The 20,026-nt window shown below is 32.8% G+C and overlaps 1 protein-coding gene across 6 annotated transcripts in view; it reads left to right on the top strand.

Moving 5' to 3' along the window:
• LOC142983132 (uncharacterized) overlaps positions 1-20,026 on the top strand; it is a 96,984-nt gene that overhangs the window by 55,441 nt on the left and 21,517 nt on the right. Inside the window, exon 1 of one of the 6 annotated variants that reach the window (XM_076129982.1) lies at positions 1,363-1,492. The exons of 3 other annotated variants lie outside the window; for them this stretch is intronic. In XM_076129982.1, the coding sequence (XP_075986097.1) occupies positions 1,378-1,492 (115 nt within the window). In that variant the 5' untranslated portion in view covers positions 1,363-1,377. Of the gene's footprint in view, positions 1-1,362; positions 1,493-8,991; positions 9,098-13,858; positions 14,016-20,026 lie in introns of those variants that run through there. 2 more of the 6 variants (XM_076129988.1, XM_076129984.1) reach the window with 2 other exon arrangements.

Below are 20,026 nucleotides of genomic sequence, written 5' to 3'. Positions count from 1 at the left end.
GATAGGTACCTTGAGATTGACTCAACATTCATATGTCATAGTCATTTAAAGACTTGTAATGTTTTTTCTAACCCATTACTGTCCCGCTGCAAGGCAAGGGTCTTCTCCCAAAACGAGGGAGAAGGGGACCTCTCCCCTCACGTTTTGTTTCTTGGACTAGAATTATTAATGTATGCTATTCCGCAGAACGATTGATATCAATAACTAAATCAAAGGGATTACTAATTTCTAATGGTTAGATAAGGTATGACAATATTATGTAGGTCGTAGTAACATTTAGGCTATCGTTGGTATGTTTGTAAAGTCCCCTGCAACTTTGATAATATTGATAATTATTCATTTCAAGGCAAATGTTACACTTTTGATATATTTTTGAAAATTAATATGAGTCTACAACATTTTATACTAGAACTTTTTGATTTAGATGTTTTCATATTTCCTTGGTTAAGGCATGCGACTGTCAAGTCTTGGGTTCAATTTAATATAGGTTTTATTTTATGGAGTATTCTTAATAGTAGTCTCAAGTTTTAAAATACGTATGTGGCAAAAACATTTTTCTCACAACATTGGACCAATACTATGAACGGTGAAACATGTGTATATTCTATTTACCTTTGCCTACACCTTCGGGTTTAACAGAACTGACGTCACACAGCTGTTTCTTCCTATATTCGTAACTAGCTGACCCGCGCAACTTCGCTTGCGTCACATAAGAGAGAAAATGGGTCAAAATTTTCCCCGTTTTTGTAACATTTTTTACTGCTGCTCTGATCCTATTGGTCGTAGCGTGATGATATATAACCTTCCTCGATAAATGAGCTATCTAACACTGTAAGAATTTTTCTAATCGGACCCGTAGTTCCTGAGATTAGTGCGTTCAAACAAACAAACTCTTCAGCTTTATAATTAGTATAGATATAGATATAGATATCACTCATTTTACAGCGATATTTTTCAAGTTTTTAACAAAAGTCATAAATCTACAAAATGGCGATGCCACATAATACGTTTTTTAAAGAAAAACCTACCCAATACATCAATAGCTAAAACAAAACTAACGAAAAGTAGCCGCAATTTTTCAACGGCTGAAAAATGTTTTGTAGAAAAATGTCTTAACAAAGAAAATGAGCTAATTAACTATAGAGATAATAATACAACGACCTTCAACCGACATTGTGTTAAGATTTAAATTTTATGTACTTTTGGCAAAACATACAAGATATCAGTGCTATGTACTACACTCTTATGTCGCAGTCGCTAACATTATAACCACGAAAAACAACTCTAGAAAATTCAAACAATTCTTAATACAAAAAATTGTTTGATCAAATTGTTTGCGGCCAAGTTGTTTGTTGTTGAAATTGTTTGTTGTTTAAAATGTCTAACGATATGTTCGGTTTGATTTGTGTTATATTTCTTCCGATATTGTGTTATGCGATTTATTTGATTGTTTTGTTTATTCTTTATCATGTGTCGAGGTTCCGGTATTATCGTGAGTATACATTGGCATTATTTTTTCTATGACTAACAATTTATACAAAAGAGTTTTTTTTATTATTTGTACATTCATTTTATAAAATGACTGGGCAGAGTTTGATAGTCCTACCGTATAAAATTGAAGATCTATACTCCCATATTAGTAACAATAAGTACTGTACCTTCTTCTCTCCCAATACAGGCTTACGCTTAAAAGAAGGCTCCAATCACAAACATTTTGTACAATCCTTTAAGAACCAATAAATATTTTTTCAATTTAATTTCATTATAACAGCAAAATTAGCACATTACTTTAGTTTATCTGTTTAGGATAAGTATAGTTTGATAAAGAAGGCTCCGGCACGTTTTTCTATTCATGTGGCTATATGCTACGTACAAGACTATAATACATTACATGTGTATTTTAATTAACTCATGAAAATAAACTATAAACGTGTATTTAAACAAAAAACTCGTGACTGTCGTCGCTTTGTTTTCATTCGTCTCATTATAATGTTCGTTCATTGCTTACAAAATGTTTTAACTGCACGTTTGGCGAAGTGGTTAAAGTGGTCACCTCGCCGCACTAACCGTAGCGCCGCGTGTGGTGGGTTCGAATCCCACCCGGGACAAATATTTGTGCGATGAGCACGAGTATCTGTTCTGAGCCTGGATGTCAATTTATCTATATAAGTATGTATTTAGAAGTATATTAGTATGTTTATCAGTTATTTGATTACCATAGTACAAGCTTTGCTTAGTTTGGAATCAAATAACTGTGTGTGAGTTGTCCAGTGATATTTATTTGTTTATAAATGGGGTGTTTGAAGCCTTGAAGCAGATGAGGAAGAAACGCTTAGGATAAAATAATAGATATGTTTCGTACATATTAATAAGATTATTATCATAATTAATACAGTATTTTAGTATTACTATTGTGTACCGATCTCGTAATTTTATTAATTGATGATTCTGATTCATTGTTTAATTGTTTGTGGATTTAAAAGAATGAGACAATCATTTTCATAGTCTTGTATGTGTTAAATTTGACGTGTTCTATAGGAAATTGAGATCATGAATTAGAAATTATATGTATTTTTAACCGACTGCGCAAAAGAGAGTTATTTATTTATATTTTTGAAGGTGAGTTTAAGAGTCTAATGCACGCATTGTACACAATTGATATTGTATTAAAATCTGCTTGTAAATGTTTTTTTTTTATCGCCTATTGACTTTTTAACGTAATAATAGTTGTATTTAGATGTCATTAAATACTTTGAAATTATAATTCTTTATCCTACGCTGTAACTTATATAAATTTTCAACAAAAAACCCGTAACATAACGAAAGATAAACCTAAATGATAGAATATTATTTAATCCAAACTTCCGGCAAAACGCAGACAATGTTGATATTTTGACTTAAATAAATCGGAAGAAAAGTGGAAAATCCTATGTCTTTGTTTATATAAGTAACTAGCAACTCTTGATAAAACTAAATCTATTGTAAATGTATACTATCATGTGTTTATCACCTTAGCCGCTGGTTGAAGCCGGTATAAACTAAATACAACTGAAAAAAAAATTGCTGTCAATTTGTGAAAAAATTGCTGTGATTTAGGACAGTGGTTCCCAACCTTTTCTTAGTCTGGGATCACCTTTATATTATTCTTGTTAGCAGGGACCACTTTGTTAGTATATTAAAGATAAAGTATAATAATCATCCTGAAAATTTTAAATTTAAACTAATTCGCGGACCACATTTTGACTCCCGCGGTCCACCGGTTGGGAACCACTGATTTAGGAGGACTATTTATACATACACTATATTATTATTATAGTGTATGGGGAGCTTTTAGTTTATTCCAATAATTTTACGATTTTAATTATTATTGGTTCGATGGTTCACACGCAACTCTTTTTTATAAAGCTACTAGCTGACCCGGCAAACGTTGTTTGTAAAAAATCTTCTGTACCTAAGTGTGCATGTCACTGAACTTCTTTTAAACGACTGGACCGATTTTGATGAAATTTTTTGTGTGTGTTCAAGGGGATCTGAGAATGGTTTAGATTCACAATTTTGTCCGCTGGACAATGTTTTTTTAATTAATTCTTAATTTATTAGACAGGACAACGTCTGTCGGATTCGCTAGTTACCTTATAAAATTTTATTATTTACGCATTTGTTTTACAAGAGTACATAGTACCTGCATACAACATAGTTCCTACATCAACAGTCAATAAAACAGTCTTTATATCCGTAACCAAAAACGTGATAGTCCATTGTTAGCTACAATAAGGCTCGCTCGTCACTTTCATGCCTTAAACGGAGTGAGAACGTGACGCCATTGTGTTTGAAACATTAATGAAGTACTTGTAATTAATTATGTTTGTTTACTGTACATTGTAGGAAATGTTCCTGTTTTGTCTGGGCTGTAGTGTGTATGACTGTGGATCACAAAGTCTTAGATTCTATTTCAGATTTGACTTTTTATTTTGTGTATAATTTCAAGTGAGGCAAAAGTAGTATATGGTGTTAAAAAAGGTTTTAAACTATTTGTATACTATTACCAAATTTCATACAAATCGGTTCAGTAGTTTTGGTGTGATTAAGTAAAAACTATCTATGAAATTGTGAATTTTTCTTGGAATAAAATATTTATAATGTTAGTAAGATGACTATAAGTAGGGCTAGTCGTAACACTGAAAATGAAGTTTTAATTGAAAGAAAAGATTCGTAAATTTCAAATACACAAACAAATCCTTGTTCAAGGACTGCCATCGGAACTTTCACATTTTTGCGTAAATTACTTGATTAATTACTATCTTTTCATGCAAATATATAGAAGATATCAAGTATTATCACTTTGGTATGCCAGATTTAAAGTTTAGATTGCACCAGGTGGCCCTTGCCTTAAACGGTAAACAAACGAAAGTAATTACGACATCGATTACAAATACATTATCGTGATCATTTATTCTTTGTATGTGTAATCCATACTAATACATTTCATAATAGAAAGTCTGTCTGTCTGTCACGCTTTTATGGCTATAATGTTGAACTGATACTTTTACTACTAACTTTTCTTTAGAGACGGAACGCAAACGCGGCGCACGGCAGTTTCGCTTGCGTCACATAAGAGAGAATAGGTCATAATTTTCCCCGTTTTTGAAACATTTTTTATTGGTACTCTGCTCCTTTTAGTCGTAGCGTGATGATATAGCCTTATAGCCTTCTTCTATAAATGAGCTATTTAACACTGAAAGAATTTTTTCAATCGGACCAGTAATTCCTTCGCGTTCAAACAAACAAACAAACAAACTCTTCAGCTTTATAATATTAGTATAGATTAAATGTAACCCCTTATTGGTCCATTGCTGGGCAATGATCTCGTCCTGAGAAAGGGGCTAAACCTAGAGTCCAGCACGCTGGTCAAATGCGGGCACATGGCAGTTAGCATTCGTTCAAGAACTGTGAAGTAGTACTACTGCAAAATAAATGGGTCCTCTTTCGACCTTTACCGATATTACACAACTTTATTTTGTATGTAAACAAAACTACATTATGTAACCCATCGCCTTGAACAAAAGGCTAAGATGCGCTCCGAGTGCAAAACAAAACAAAACAGAGCTGAGGTCACACATTTGTATGTAAATCAGTTAAAATTCCGATATATTTAACATTTCAGATGATATTTGTTGATAATAGTAGAAAAAAACTGGTTATCAATATTAGATTGTGAAGATTCGGTATCAAACTTCCGTCTATCTGTTACCCTGATTTCCATGAAAATATATAAGAGGATAGATATGGTTATAAACTAAGATCTTGATTCATCCTCGCAAACATGCATTTTTTTTTGCACTATTTGGCCGGAATCTTCCCCAGATATTAAGGATTGTATGTAACTCCTATAATACTAAAATGCACCACAGGTCATATACGCGGTGAATATTTTAAGGTCGCGAAACCTTATTTACTGTCTGACATTTCGATGCATCGACCGTGGAGACGGGCTAACGGCCGAAGACGTGTTGTGCGTCTTAGTATTATGTGTACAAGCCGCGAAGTTTAAAAAAGTTACTTGTATTCCGTATAACCAAAAGAATTTGAATAAAATTATCGCAGCAACTTTTGATTGACGAATAATGATTTTAATAAAATTACAACTATAAACTATATAAGACCACTATTGACTTAAATTAAAATTGCTGAGACAGCAAAAAAAGAATTTACGCGAATGACTTTGCAGACAGATAGTACTTAATTGTAAAACTTTATCAATATAGGATTTCATAATCTCATAATACCAATGAATGGCGGTGGACTAATATTGCGAAATCCGTACAAATCTTTAACCCAGATAATACCTTATTAAAATGTACGATGAAAAGCGAAAAACTAGGTTTCCATTAATCTAATCAATTGAAGATAACTTGCATAAAATAATAAATAAATTTATTTACATGTACATTCCACTACACTAGTTAAATCAGTGTAAACGGTTGTTGCTCCAAATTGTTTGTTGTTTAAACAATTCACTAAAATGTTTGACGTTTCGAGCATGTGGTTTGTGATTCCTATTATTTTGTTTGCGGCTTTCATATTTTTTGCGGAATATACATTTTTGTTAAGTAAGTGTTATTTATATATATTTTAAGTTAATTGGAGACAAAATAAGGTATGAATAATATTTGTTATTAAAAGCTGTGATTTTCAAGAATGACATGCAGTTTGATAAAGTTTAGAGCAGTGATAACAAAGTAGCTTAACCACTAATCTACTGAACAAAAAGTCATTAGCCGCCGCATAATTTTTTGGCTCAATAACTGTTGTAGGTATCTTATGTGTTTTAATAATATACATTTTGCGTACTTGACAGTGATACATTTTCAAAAAAATTGCTACTCTTAATTCTATGTTAACTGTTATATGTATTGGTAAATGGCACTTGTATCGCACGCTATTGGGTCCTAACATAACGGGATAAGATATGCGGTAGACACACCTTCGCAATAGAAAACGATTACGTGTTAGTTACCACAAAACTTGATTACACCAAATAAAAAATATTATAAAAGTTCTCACTTAATTACTTGCTGAGATTATGATATATCTATCTTAGTTCTTAACAACTCACGGATATAATAATATGCACTTGAAATAAGGAAGGAACTGACAATCTGGTAAAGTGTTATGTTATTGAAGCACTTATGTAGATTATAACGATGTAACATTAAAGGTCAGTTTCACGGTTCATTTATAAGTGTTAGATAACCAATCTACAGCATAAAGAAAATGTATGAAAAGAACTGTCAAAATTAAATCCAACCTGATAGACATTTAAGAGAGGTTAAAGCGAGCCTAATACTTAGAAATCGCAATAATAAAAGAGCACGGCTAATAATCTCTGCAGTAATGACATGCAAATAAGTATCGACTGCCTCCGTGGCGGTCAGTGGTTTATGTCGCCACGCCAATACCATTGCGTCGGGAGGTCGTGGGTTCGATTCCCACACGTGACAATTATTTGCGATCCATAAATAATTGTTTCGGGTCTTGTCGTGCTTTGTGTTCGTTGTTTGTATGTTTGTAAAAGTCACAAGAGTAATACTTAATGCGTGAGTTGTCTTTTTAAAAATATATTAATAAAAAAATGATAGACAGCATCAATAAAACGTTGACCCAATGTAATCAAATGTAATCATAATAATACTCATGCAACAAAAGATCCGACAAACACCGAGAACAAACAAAATTAACCTCAATATTTTACAACAACGATAAATAAAATCAGGTTGTAGACAATCAATATCTAATCGACAACAAAAACTAGTACTTATAATCAAACAACAAAAGTACTTGTCATTATAATTAGAGGGTTCAAATTGTAACAACGGATTTGTTGTTGAAAATTGTTTGTTGTTTGAAAAACAATTCGAAAATTAAAAGTAAAAAATTGTTTGTTGTTTAAAATACAGTAAGAATATTAAGTTTGAAATTGTTTTAAACATAATTAAAATATTTGGACTTTATTTTGTAAATTGTTTTTGTTGTTGACTGTTGTTTAGTTTGTTTAATTGTGTTTAATTATGGATCAGTCATTAACAGTGTTGATGATCATAAGCATTATTATCATGTGCGGTGTCGCGATGTTTTTCTGTGAATATACTTTTTTACGTGGTGAGTACTTTCTTAAATATGATATAAACATTTCTCTTTTAATAGTAACTTAATGTTAGATCTTTTTCTGATTTATTTCAGTTTTTTATATTAACGTTTTTAAATTATTAACGCTTGTAAAATATACAAAAGTACACAACGGATCATATACGCGATAAAAATAATTATTTTTTTCTACGCGTTTAGATTTGTAGTGCTTTTAACTATAACTTTTCATATTAAAATTTATATCCTAAGAATATTGAAGTAACCAATTTTACCGAAGTGCCAAAAGCCTTCTAATTTTGTCCTTACAAATAGGCTTAAATTATATATTAAATAGATCTCCACTGTCATAATATTTTTTTAGAGGATTAGTGTTGTCATTCATCAATCAACATCATTAAAATTCTGTCTATTTTACAATAATAATATAATTGATTATGCAGACAGGTGCAACAATTAACTGATTAAATATTAGATTATATTATGACAAGATACTTACGATTTGTTTTTCAAACGTACCAAAACATAATCAGATTATACGTAGCTTTGTCATTTCTATTTCACTAAATAAATCTGTTAGTATGTTGGTTCACATGCATAAAATAATTATGTAAAGTTTTAAGCCAATATTTTATTTATGAAAGTTTTTTGGTTAATACTGTAACTAACTGGCTAGATGGCCTATCTACTGTCGCTTCTAAGGAAGGTTTTTTTCTGATAACGAGTCGATGTGGGTGCCATGGCCGAAATCGGTCGGAGAAAATATATAGAACTAATAGATCAATGAATTTACAAACGTTGTTTTTGACGTAACTTTAATTCAATAGCTCGAATTAAACTATATTATTGCATTCATTATGAAAAGTAGTCAAAAATAATATCAAATCTTTTACAGGCAAAGGTTAAAAAATATCTATTTCTTAAAGAGTTTTTAAATTTTTTTAATTGTACATATATAGTGTCTTTACGATTACTTGCCATGAAACATCGATGAAAAACTGAAACATATTGCATATCGTTGCGAAACGAACTAATGAAATTATTCAGACATTATCCGCATGTAGACTTTATATCTAATCAATATCAACCTTCCACTACTTATTGAAACAACAACATTAATTAGCACACTGTAATTTAAAAAATCAAATTGAATCAACGAATTTGTTGTTGAAAAATTTTACGTTGTAGAAAAAAAATTGTTGTTGAATATTTTGTTAGTATTCCGGATTTAAAAAGTGGACTTTGCACCTAGCGTTCTTTTTACGAATTGTTCTAGAAGAAACAATTGTTTTAGTTGTTGACTTTTGTTTTTAAAGTTGTTGAGTTTGTTCCAAAGTTGTTGAAGTTTGTTTTTAAATTAAAATGATGGAGCCAGTGCCGGTTTTAATGTTGATAGGAATAGTTATTTGGTTCGGTGCATTGCTGTTTTACGTTGAATATACTTGTTTACGGGGTAAGTTGTTAACCTTCAAAGAAATCTTACTTTTAGTTATAAATCTTACTCATGTCAAAACATTATCAGTCAAAACTATTTAATGATTAAATTAAACCATTAGTAAAAATAGTCTTTGGTATGTTGCTACTAAAATAAACGTGAGTTCAGTTGCTGTTCTTTCTTTATACTGAATTCATTTCCCAGTCTAAGACATTCAGAATTTCGTTTAGTTGCAAATACTTTTAACTAACAAATGAATAACATGTTAATTTTAAATGTAATTAGGATACCTTCATTACGTTAGCTTTTCTCCTTGGCCAATATTTTTTATCTAATCTTATCGCATTGTAAGTATTTTAGGGGGCGATACCTATACATGGGGGGCTACACCCATGTACAAAAAGAAAGTTTTTTTTAAGAAGAAAAGCTAAAAACGGTCATATTTTCTGGCTTGTTACGTGGGTGGTAGGCCATAAAATGCCAGGTACCTTTGCTTTAGGTGTGAATAACAGTGTTTAGTTCAATTAGTTTAATTAGAAGAGCTCTCTTCGCTTAGCATTTCTGGTAGGAACACTAATCATTATGATTCCTTGGCGCAGTGGTTTACCGCTACCATTGCGTCGGCCGGTCGTAGCTTCGATTCCCACATGGAACAATTATTATTTGTGCAATCCATAAATAATTATGTCGGATCTGGTTGTACTTTACGTTCCTTGTTAGTATGTTTGTAAAAGTCCCCACGATTCTTAGTGCGGGAGAAAAAAATACAAACCAAGATTAATTTTGTTTTTTTTATTGTGGGGGGTAATGAACGACCTCTCTGAAAATTTCAGTAATCATTATAATCATTTACCTAGAGATCTGATCTAAGATATTAAGATGTTTACTTGACGACTACCGATCCTATACGCATTCTTATCGGTCGTTGTGAAGAAATGTTATTAATAACTATATTTATCGGTCTTTTCCTCATTTTTATTATATATATCTTTGCATCCGATTATCATCTAAAATATTCGATATAATAGGAAGTATTAGCAATTAAAATCACGTAAACAGACCTCACACAAAATCGCAAAATAAATATTGAATACTCATTCTCAGCCAAATCTTTGCCTGCACTTCTTTACTTAACCCACGCCTACAATGCAGTCTAATATTGTTCAAACAAATCGTTTATTACCTCCTATCACCTTCTGTTTGCCTGGTACTCCTACCGTGTAACAATTGAGCAATAAATTAAACCTATCTTGTTTATTTGCTTATATAATTGTAATTATTTGCATTAAATATCTAACGTCTGATGTAAAATCAATATTCGCTGGTAAGATTTTAACTATCTTAGTATCTTTGCATCCATAATACTCAATATAAATGTAATTTCATTTTTTTCTTTCATATAATTCAGGTTAACGCAAGCTCTGCAATACTCTGCAATACTCTATCTCTATCGAACTAAACATATTTTATTCTTAATAGCAGCGCCATCTAGTGTGGAAAAGCAATACTTTTTCATCTTTCATGTCAATAAAGTCCCAATCTTAAGTGTCATACATAAGTTTCGGAGTATTGTAATAGAGGGCGTTATATTGAAAGTGTCGTAGATCTCTCAGTAGTCATCTAACTGTATTAAAGTTATTTATTTTAAACTTTTTACTGCCTCTTAGGTTTTTTTTATTCTATATTAGTACAGCTTTGTTAGTTCTTATTAATAAGTATTACAGAAAGTAACTTAACGTTTAATTAAACAATTATATCGCTTTCCATTTTATTAAAATTGAAATCCATGATTTTTAAAACAGCTGCTCTATTTATAATTATTTTGCCAATACGTCCTAATTTATTGATATTTATCTTAAACTATAAATAGGAAAGATATTATCAAATCTCATAACACTTAACACTTAAAATAATCCGTATCGTCGAGTGCTTTTATCACAAAGATTATAAACATCCGATTTTTCCATTTGTTACCCAAGGGTTAGATATTATCGTGCTTTTGACTTAACGACTGTTATTTAGATTTCAAAGGATCGTATCATAAAATAGTCAAATAATTAAATTTGAAACCAGTTTACATGAAAGTATGACTAATAACCACTTAAGACTTCTCATTGTATTTTGACTGACCTAACATGTCTTCTAAAGCATTACAATATTTTAAATGCAATATGAATGTATGCATAGGTACTTATTTGATGATCACTTAGGCACTAAGATTTTTTGGAATTTCTTGCAAAATACAACTAAACCTGAAACACCAGAAAATTTAGATAAAAGTGACATATCTTTCCACTTGGAAACGTTTCCCTCACCATATCTGATTCAGTGGAAATCCACGGCAGCCATCTTTATCCTATGCATAGGATGATTACGTAGAAAGTAATGTACCTATTCAAATTAACAAAAGCCCCACGTACATAAACATTTATAACATATTTTATCATACAGTACGTCTATGATGACGTCACACCCAAACATGACGTCATCATTATCATTTAATCAATTTCGCAATCTGTAGTGAAATTGTCACTATAGCAATATTCTTTATCAACTACTTATTGTAATAGTGCCTACGTAAAACAAAAGCGTATCACACGATCATGCGGAATGCTATGACTATTTTTGCAGGCGCTTTACTGTAAATATTGTTTAGGTATTTTTTTGAAAATTAATACTAAACAGAAACCAATTTAAAACTATTAAATAAAATTTAAAATGCTTGTTAGTATATTATTCTGTTTAACTCGATAAATAAATGAATATTATGACTATAGTTCCACTTATGTCCTCTCTCGGGATATAATAAAACTTTGACGTGAAATTACAGTCGAGTAATAAGCACAAGACGTCATATTCAATTATCAAAATATGTCATTTAAACCTTCAAACATTTCCCTTTTTGATTGTTCTTCAAATCTGGAAATACCACTTACTACTATCATGCACGTATTGCAGTCACGTACTTTCTTAGTTCACAATATGATCAAGTGTTACCGATACCATTCTACATAATTAACAACTTAAGATCCGACGTCACAGATTTAATTACTACGTCACTAATTACTTAGTCGTATCTTTAAGATCTATTTGAACAAAAGAAATTTGTTTTTGAAAGTTAATGAGTCATTTTGTTGGCAAGGGTTTGTCGTTGCTAATCGGATGTTTCTTTGAGCGTGATAGATGGCATGAGTGATCATGTGTGATTGTTTAGGTACGTCGTGAACACTTTGATATAGTATAGTAAAGTAGTACATAAATGGTTGAATTAGAAGCCCAAACAGTTATTTTATTTGTAACACAGTTCGTAGTTTTGAGTCTAGTTGTATCTATCTTAATTGAGATTTTGTTGTTTCCCCCAAACACGCACATGGTATGGTAGACTCAAGGCCTAACTCCTCCCTCATTAAGTGAGGAGACCCTTGCACAGCAGTGGGGTAGCTATGAGTTATTCTTATTTGTCTCCGAAGATATCTATGAGACAGTTTGATGGATAAGTCAGCCCTCACTAAAAGTTATATTTGACACTGAAAGTAATCTCAAACTATAAAGTTTAATCGACATATACGTCGCAGCATGTCACAATTTTTTGTCAACCAATAAACTTATTGTCTTAACTAATGTCTGCAAAAAGCGTTTTAAACATAATGCAGTATTGAAAAATTGCGCCAAAATAACCACCTACAAACTTCCATGAAACGGAAGCCTAAACTCAAAGTCATATAATATAACATCTATCTACCAATCAGCTGTTACAAACACGCTTTTACATAACAAACCACACATTACCGAATGCTAGACGACTAATCCTATCATTAAGACTTTGACATCATGTATTAACGCACGTAGTGACAGCATGTCTGGTGAAACAATCGATTATCAACAGTCTGTCTGAGTGCGTGATAACAGCAAATCATTATCAGTTGAGTTACGATCATAAATCATTAAATTTTGCTCACGGATTCACTCGTAATATAATAACGACATCTGTTGAACATTTGCGGTTGATTTTGATCAGATTTTGTAGGGAAATCCTTGGAAAAACTACTATTTAATACTGTAAAGTAAATAAATATATATAACTTAAAGGTGACTGACTGACTTAGTGATCTATCAACGCACAGCCCAAAACCCTGTACAGATCGGGCTGAAATTATGCATGCAGGTAAATTTTATGACACCGGCATCCGTTAGGATTTTGATAAATAATACCCCCAAGGAGATAAAATAAGTTTGTATAAAAATTCTGTCCTAAAGCACAAACCACGCGGACAAAGTGGCGGGCAAAACCTAGTACACTATAATAAGTAAAATATAATTTATCGGTACTAATGAGTTGATTTTTTTAAACACAGTTCTTGAAGGAATACTAAGTCCCTAACAAGTTGGCCAGCGTAGTGGACAGCCTAAAATTTTCCTCATACCGCAAGGAGACACATTGGTTTAATTAATTTCGATCATTTCATTAGTATTGTATCATTTGATGAAATAGAAATTTTTTTTGAGTCACTTTAAACGAATAATATTTCGAAATACATATAACTGATATAATCTAATACCATTAGCTTAATCCATCGATAGCAACAGTTATCACAACAGCTATAAATAATACAAAACGATATAGACTCGCAAACTATAGATTTTGGTATTTATTTGCAGATAAGATTGTAACTCACATTATCGAAGGTTTATTAATATTTGCGAACAGATATATATATCTCAAAGCAAAATTAGTCGTGATTGCTTTCACTAACATGTACATTAATTAATTAATTAAATTAAATTCGAATCTTTTTGCAGTATTAATTGTGATACTATTATATATTTTAAGTAAATATGGATCATATTCAAGTTTTCTTTGTGGCTGTACCTGGTTTTTTCGCGGTAGTCGTTTTTATTTGTGTAGTAGTTCGGTATTGGCAGATGAATATAAGCAGTAAGTACTATTTTTACTATATTTTTTACTAGCTGACCCGCGCAACTTCGCTTGCGTCCAATAAGAGAGAATGGGTGAATTTTTTCCCGTTTTTGTAACATTTAATACTGGTACTCTGCTCCTTTTGGTCGTAGCGTATGTCCTTTCTCGGGTATTAAAATATCTCCATACCAAATTTTATGCAAATTGGTTCAGTAGTTTAGGCGTGATTGAGTAGCAGACAGACAGACAGACAGAGTTACTTTCGCATTTATAATATTATAGTATATATTATAGTATGGATTGAGTCCATTCCCGTATTCTATGGCAATGCCAGTGTTTGTCCAATCTTTTACGTGTAGATTCAGTTGCATATTGGGTAGTAGTTATGTGATCAATCGTAATTTGGAAGTAGTAAGCTTTTGGGAAAATGCGTTACAACTGCTCTGTAAAGATTCTTTAAAGATCTATAAGTATTTTGCTCCGGCATGAGGAAAAAGCATTTCAAAATTTTTCTGGACATAATTCAGCGCATTTATTGTTGCTTTTCAAAATAGAAACAGAGTAAATGTTTATTTCTTCGTTTTCGTTAGGTCGTAGGTTCGATTCCCACACGGAACAATTTATTATTTGTGCGATCCACAAATAATTGTTTCGGGTCTGGTTGTGCTTTGTGTCCGTTGTCTGTATGTTTGTAAAAGTCCCCGCGACACAAGAGCAGTGCGGGACTTAGTGCGGGAGTTGTCATTTAAAAAAAAAAAAAAAACTGCAACTTCTAAATGTGATTAAAGTCGGGTGCAAAAGCTAATGCAACGTAGATTCCATTGATTGCATGTAGTTAGGTGAGTATTAACATTGCCGACAACGCGCTTGTTATTTAAATCATGATTGATGTAACCTTACAATAATCTACTGATACGAGTAAACACATTAAAGTCATAAATCAAAGTAGAAACAAAATGTCTGATTTGCCAAGTATTTTGGTAATATACGTCATCGATTGTTTCAGGTAGATCAGAAATAACATATTGTGTTTAAAAATAGCACAGCTTAGATTATGTCAGATGACATTATGAGGTGTATAAAAGCCTGATAACAGTCGTTGAGTGGTAAATAGTGTTTTATAAAATGGTAAGGCTATTTATGTTATGTCAAAGCATAGTTTACATACATACATATATGACTGCCTCCGTGGTGCAGTGGTTAAGGTCGCCACGCCGATACCATTGCGTCGGGAGGTCGTGGGTTCGATTCCCACTCGGAGCGATTATTTGTGCGATCCACAAATAATTGTACCGGGTCTGGTTGTGCTTTGTGTCCGTTGTTTGTATGTTTGTAAAAGTCCCCGCGACCCAAGAGCAATTCTTAGTGCGGGAGATGTCTTTAAAAAGAATACATAGATACATAATAAAGCCTATTTAACCTGAAGGTGTGAGACAGAGTTGTATGAAATACAACAAAATTTTGCGATCAAAAATATTAGCTGTTTGTTGCGTTTCATTAACCAAAAATGTACCTTAGCGACCGCTAGCTAGATGGCTTTGCTTAGAATGCACTTACAACAATATCAAGGAAATGAAATATATACCTGACTAACAAAATAAGGACTACATATTTGATAATAAATAAATTTAACCTGTGACTCTCCCACTGGGCAAGGGTCTTCGCCCATAATGAGGGAGGGGTTTAAGTCTTGATTCCACCACGTTGGCCAAGTGAGGGTTGGGGACTTTGTATACCTTCAAGAACATGCAAGGTTGCATCACGATGTTTTATATTATTATATTTCTGTAAAAGCTGTATCTTCTTCTTTAATCGATGCATATACTAAGGACATGTCATTTCGTCCTTCCATCAGTCCTATTTGTCAAGCATGATTGACGTGCGGCTGATAGCGTTTGCTTGATGTTTTATTTGATAATATTGTTATTTGATTTCTTCTTACTGATATTATAACATCAAAGGAGAATTATAAGAAATATAACGCTAATTATTATGACACAGCGTAATTAAATAATACTGATTATAGATTTTTACGATATTGCAACAAGAAAATTAGATTTTTCAGATAATGTTCTTTTATAGCCAGTTGCGCTCACCGCCTCACCGGTCGGTAAACGATCTGTGGGTTGAGCAACCATTGGCGCGGACATTCCATAGATGGGTGATCGCATATTTTTATTTAAACTGGGCATCTCCGTGCTTCGGAGGGCACGTTAAATGTCGGTTCCGGTTGTTGTCTACTAAAATAACAGTCGTTAAGCCACGTCAAAGGCCTCTCGGGCAGCTTGAACAACTTTGACACTAGGTTGACCACTAACCATACGACAAACAACAAACATAGCTTTAAGTAGCGCTACTGGTTTTGAGTCTGCAATGTACTGCATAGTGGCTTACAAGTTGACGTACACACACACAGTGTAGGTATGTGACTGACTTGGTCTCAGTTCAAATCTTGTAGTTAGAATTTCCTCATTCTCAATTTTAACTCCTCTCTAGTCTCTGCTTACATCTTCGGATATTTGTTATATCCGTGATGGTATATAAGTAAGACATTCTTTCTTTAATTAACTTTTAATTTTGGTTAAGAAGCTAAGGTTTCAGCTTTGGTATTTTTCAATTGATGTAGATTTATAGATTTATTCGTTTTATATGGTTTCCTTCCGGCACACCTGTAGGGTGTTTAAAGACATATCTACGTTTATAATTCCAGACACATACTGTTAACGGACATGAGGCTTAATCTATTATGTCAGGAATAACTTGAACTCAAAATGTTGGTCAAATAAATACTATAAAATGTATTGAATTGCCAAATTTATAACACTTATTTAATTTAGACAAAATAAATATCTAATAAGACAAAGTTACAACTGCTCTGTAGAGATTCTTTAAAGATATTTTAGTATTTTGCTCCAGCATAAGAAAAAAGCATTTCAATATTTTCCCTGACATAATTCAGCGCATTTATCGTTGCTTTTCAAAATAGAAACAGAGTAAATTTTTATTTTTTCGTTTAGAAAATTTATGAATAGTCAGTGCTGTAATAAACTTGAAAAGTCTTTGTCTATGACAAGTATATTTAGCAAGGTGTTCGTAAACTTATGAATAGTGAATGCTGTATAATAAAGACTACAATAAATAATAATAATAAATAAATATTTTCTGACAACTCACTCACGGTCACCTGTTTCCAAACTAAGCAGAGCTTGTACTATGGTAACCAGTCAACTGATAAATTAACATCCAGTCTCGGAACAAATACTCGTGCTCATCACACAAATATTTGTCCCGGGTTGGATTTGAACCCGCCACACGCGGCGCTATGGTTATTGTGGCGAGGTAACCACTTAAACCACTGCGCTAAGCGTGCAGTTAAACAGTTAACAATCAACTTCAACTTCTTAATGTGATTTAAGTCGGGTGCAAAAGCCAATGCAACATAAATTATATCTTTTAAACGATTTGGGCGAATTTTAGCATTGCATACAACGTGCTTGTTATTTAAATCATGATTGATGTAACTTTACAATAATCTACTGATACGAATAAACACATTAAAGTCATAAATCAAAGTGGAAACAAAATGTCTGATTTGCCAAGTATTTTGGTAATATACGTCATCGATTGTTTCAGGTAGATCAGAAATAACATATTGTGTTTAAAAATAGCACAGCTTAGATTATGTCAGATGACATTATGAGGTGTATAAAAGCCTGATAACAGTCGTTAAGTGGTAAATAGTGTTTTATAAAATGGCAAGGCTATTTATGTTATGTGAAAGCATAGTTTACATACATCTATACTAATATTATAAAGCTGAAGAGTTTGTTTGTTTGTTTGAACGCGCTAATCTCAGAAACTACTGGTCCGATTTGAAAAATTCTTTCACTATTAGATAGCCCATTTATCGAGGAAGGTTATAGGCTATATATCATCACGCTACAGCCATTAAGAGCGGGGTAGTAACGAAAAATGTTACAAAAACGGGGAAAATTATGACCCATTCTCTCTTACGTGACGCAAGCGAAGTTGCGCGGGTCAGCTAGTACATATATATGACTGCCTCCGTGGCGCAGTGGTTTAGGTCGCCACGCCGATACCATTGCGTCGGGAGGTCGTGGGTTCGATTCCCACTCGGAGCGATTATTTGTGCGATCCACAAATAATTGTTCCGGGTCTGGTTGTGCTTGTTTGTATGTTTGTAAAAGTCCCCGCGACCCAAGAGCAATTCTTAGTGCGGGAGATGTCTTTAAAAAGAATACATAGATACATAATAAAGCCTATTTAACCTGAAGGTGTGAGACAGAGTTGTATGAAATACAACAAAATTTTGCGATCAAAAATATTAGCTGTTCGTTGCGTTTCATTAACCAAAAATGTACCTTAGCGACCGCTAGCCAGATGGCTTTGCTTAGAATGCACTTACAACAATATCAAGGAAATGAAATATATACCTAACTAACAAAATAAGGACAACATATTTGATAATAAATAAATTTAACCTATGACACACTGGGCAAGGGTCTTCGCCCATAATGAGGGAGGGGTTTAAGTCTTGATTCCACCACGTTGGCCAAGTGTGGGTTGCGGACTTTGTATACCTTCAAGAACGTGCAAGGTTGCATCACGATGTTTTATATTATTATATTTCTGTAAAAGCTGTATCTTCTTCTTTAATTGATGCATATACTAAGGACATTTCATTTCGTCCCTCCATCAGTCCTATTTGTCAAGCATGATTGACGTGCGGCTGATAGCGTTTGCTTGATGTTTTATTCGATAATATTGTTATTTGATTTCTTCTTACTGATATTATAACATCAAAGGAGAATTATAAGAAATATAACGCTAATTATTATGACACAGCGTAATTAAATAATACTGATTATAGATTTTTACGATATTGCAACAAAAAAAATAGATTTTTCAGATAATGTTCTTTTATAGCCAGTTGCGCTCACCGCCTCACCGGTCGGTAAACGATCTGTGGGTTGAGCAACCATTGGCGCGGACATTCCATAGATGGGTGATCGCATATTTTTATTTGAACTGGGCATCTCCGTGCTTCGGAGGGCACGTTAAAAGTCGATCCCGGTTGTTGTCTACTAAGATAACAGTCGTTAAGCCATGTCAAGGGCCTGTCGGGCGTCTTGAACAACTTTGACACTAGGTTGACCACTAACCATACGACAAACAACAAACATAGCTTAAAGTAGCGCTACTGGTTTTGAGTCTGCAATGTACTGCATAGTGGCTTACAAGTTGACGTACACACACACAGTGTAAGTATGTGACTGATTAGGTCTCGAGTTCAAATCTTGTGGTTAGAATTTCCTCAGTTATCTCTGCTTACACCTTCGGATATTTGTTATAGGCGTGATGGTATAAATAAGACAATATTCCTTTTTTTACTTTTACTTAAATTTGATTTAAATTGGTTCAGAAGCTAAGGACTAACTTCAGTACTTTTAAATTGATGTAGATTTATAGATTTATTCATTTTGTATGGTTTCCTTCCGGCACACCTGTAGGGTGCTTAAGGACATATCTACGTTTATAATTCCAGACACATACTGTTAACGGGTAGCGAGGTATATACGAATAACTTGAACTCAAAATGTAGGTCAAAAAAATATTATAAAATATTTTTAATTGTAACAAAAAAATTAACACCTAAAAATGTATCATTGGCAAAAATGTACCACCTATTTGATTTTAACCGTTAGGTTAAAGAAATATCTAGTAACATAAAATCTCTTAAATAGAAATTAAAAACTGATAAAAACTTTGACACCAAATCGATTAGCTAGAAGCTGTTAGGGGACATTTTCACCTGAGAGAACAGTTATAAATCTATACTAATATTATAAAGCTGAAGAGTTTGTTTGTTTGTTTGAACGCGCTAATCTGAAAAATTCTTTCAGTGTTAGATAGCCCATTTATCGAGAAAGGCTTATAGGCTACATATCATCACGCTATGACCAATAGGAGCACGGTACCGGTAAAAATTGTTACAAAAACGGGGAAAT

Source organism: Anticarsia gemmatalis, chromosome 23 (assembly GCF_050436995.1).
Source record: "Anticarsia gemmatalis isolate Benzon Research Colony breed Stoneville strain chromosome 23, ilAntGemm2 primary, whole genome shotgun sequence".
Classification (NCBI taxonomy): Eukaryota; Metazoa; Arthropoda; class Insecta; order Lepidoptera; family Erebidae; genus Anticarsia; species Anticarsia gemmatalis.
The sequence above is the reverse complement of the archived record's forward strand: the minus strand, read 5'-3'. Positions and strand labels throughout refer to the sequence as shown.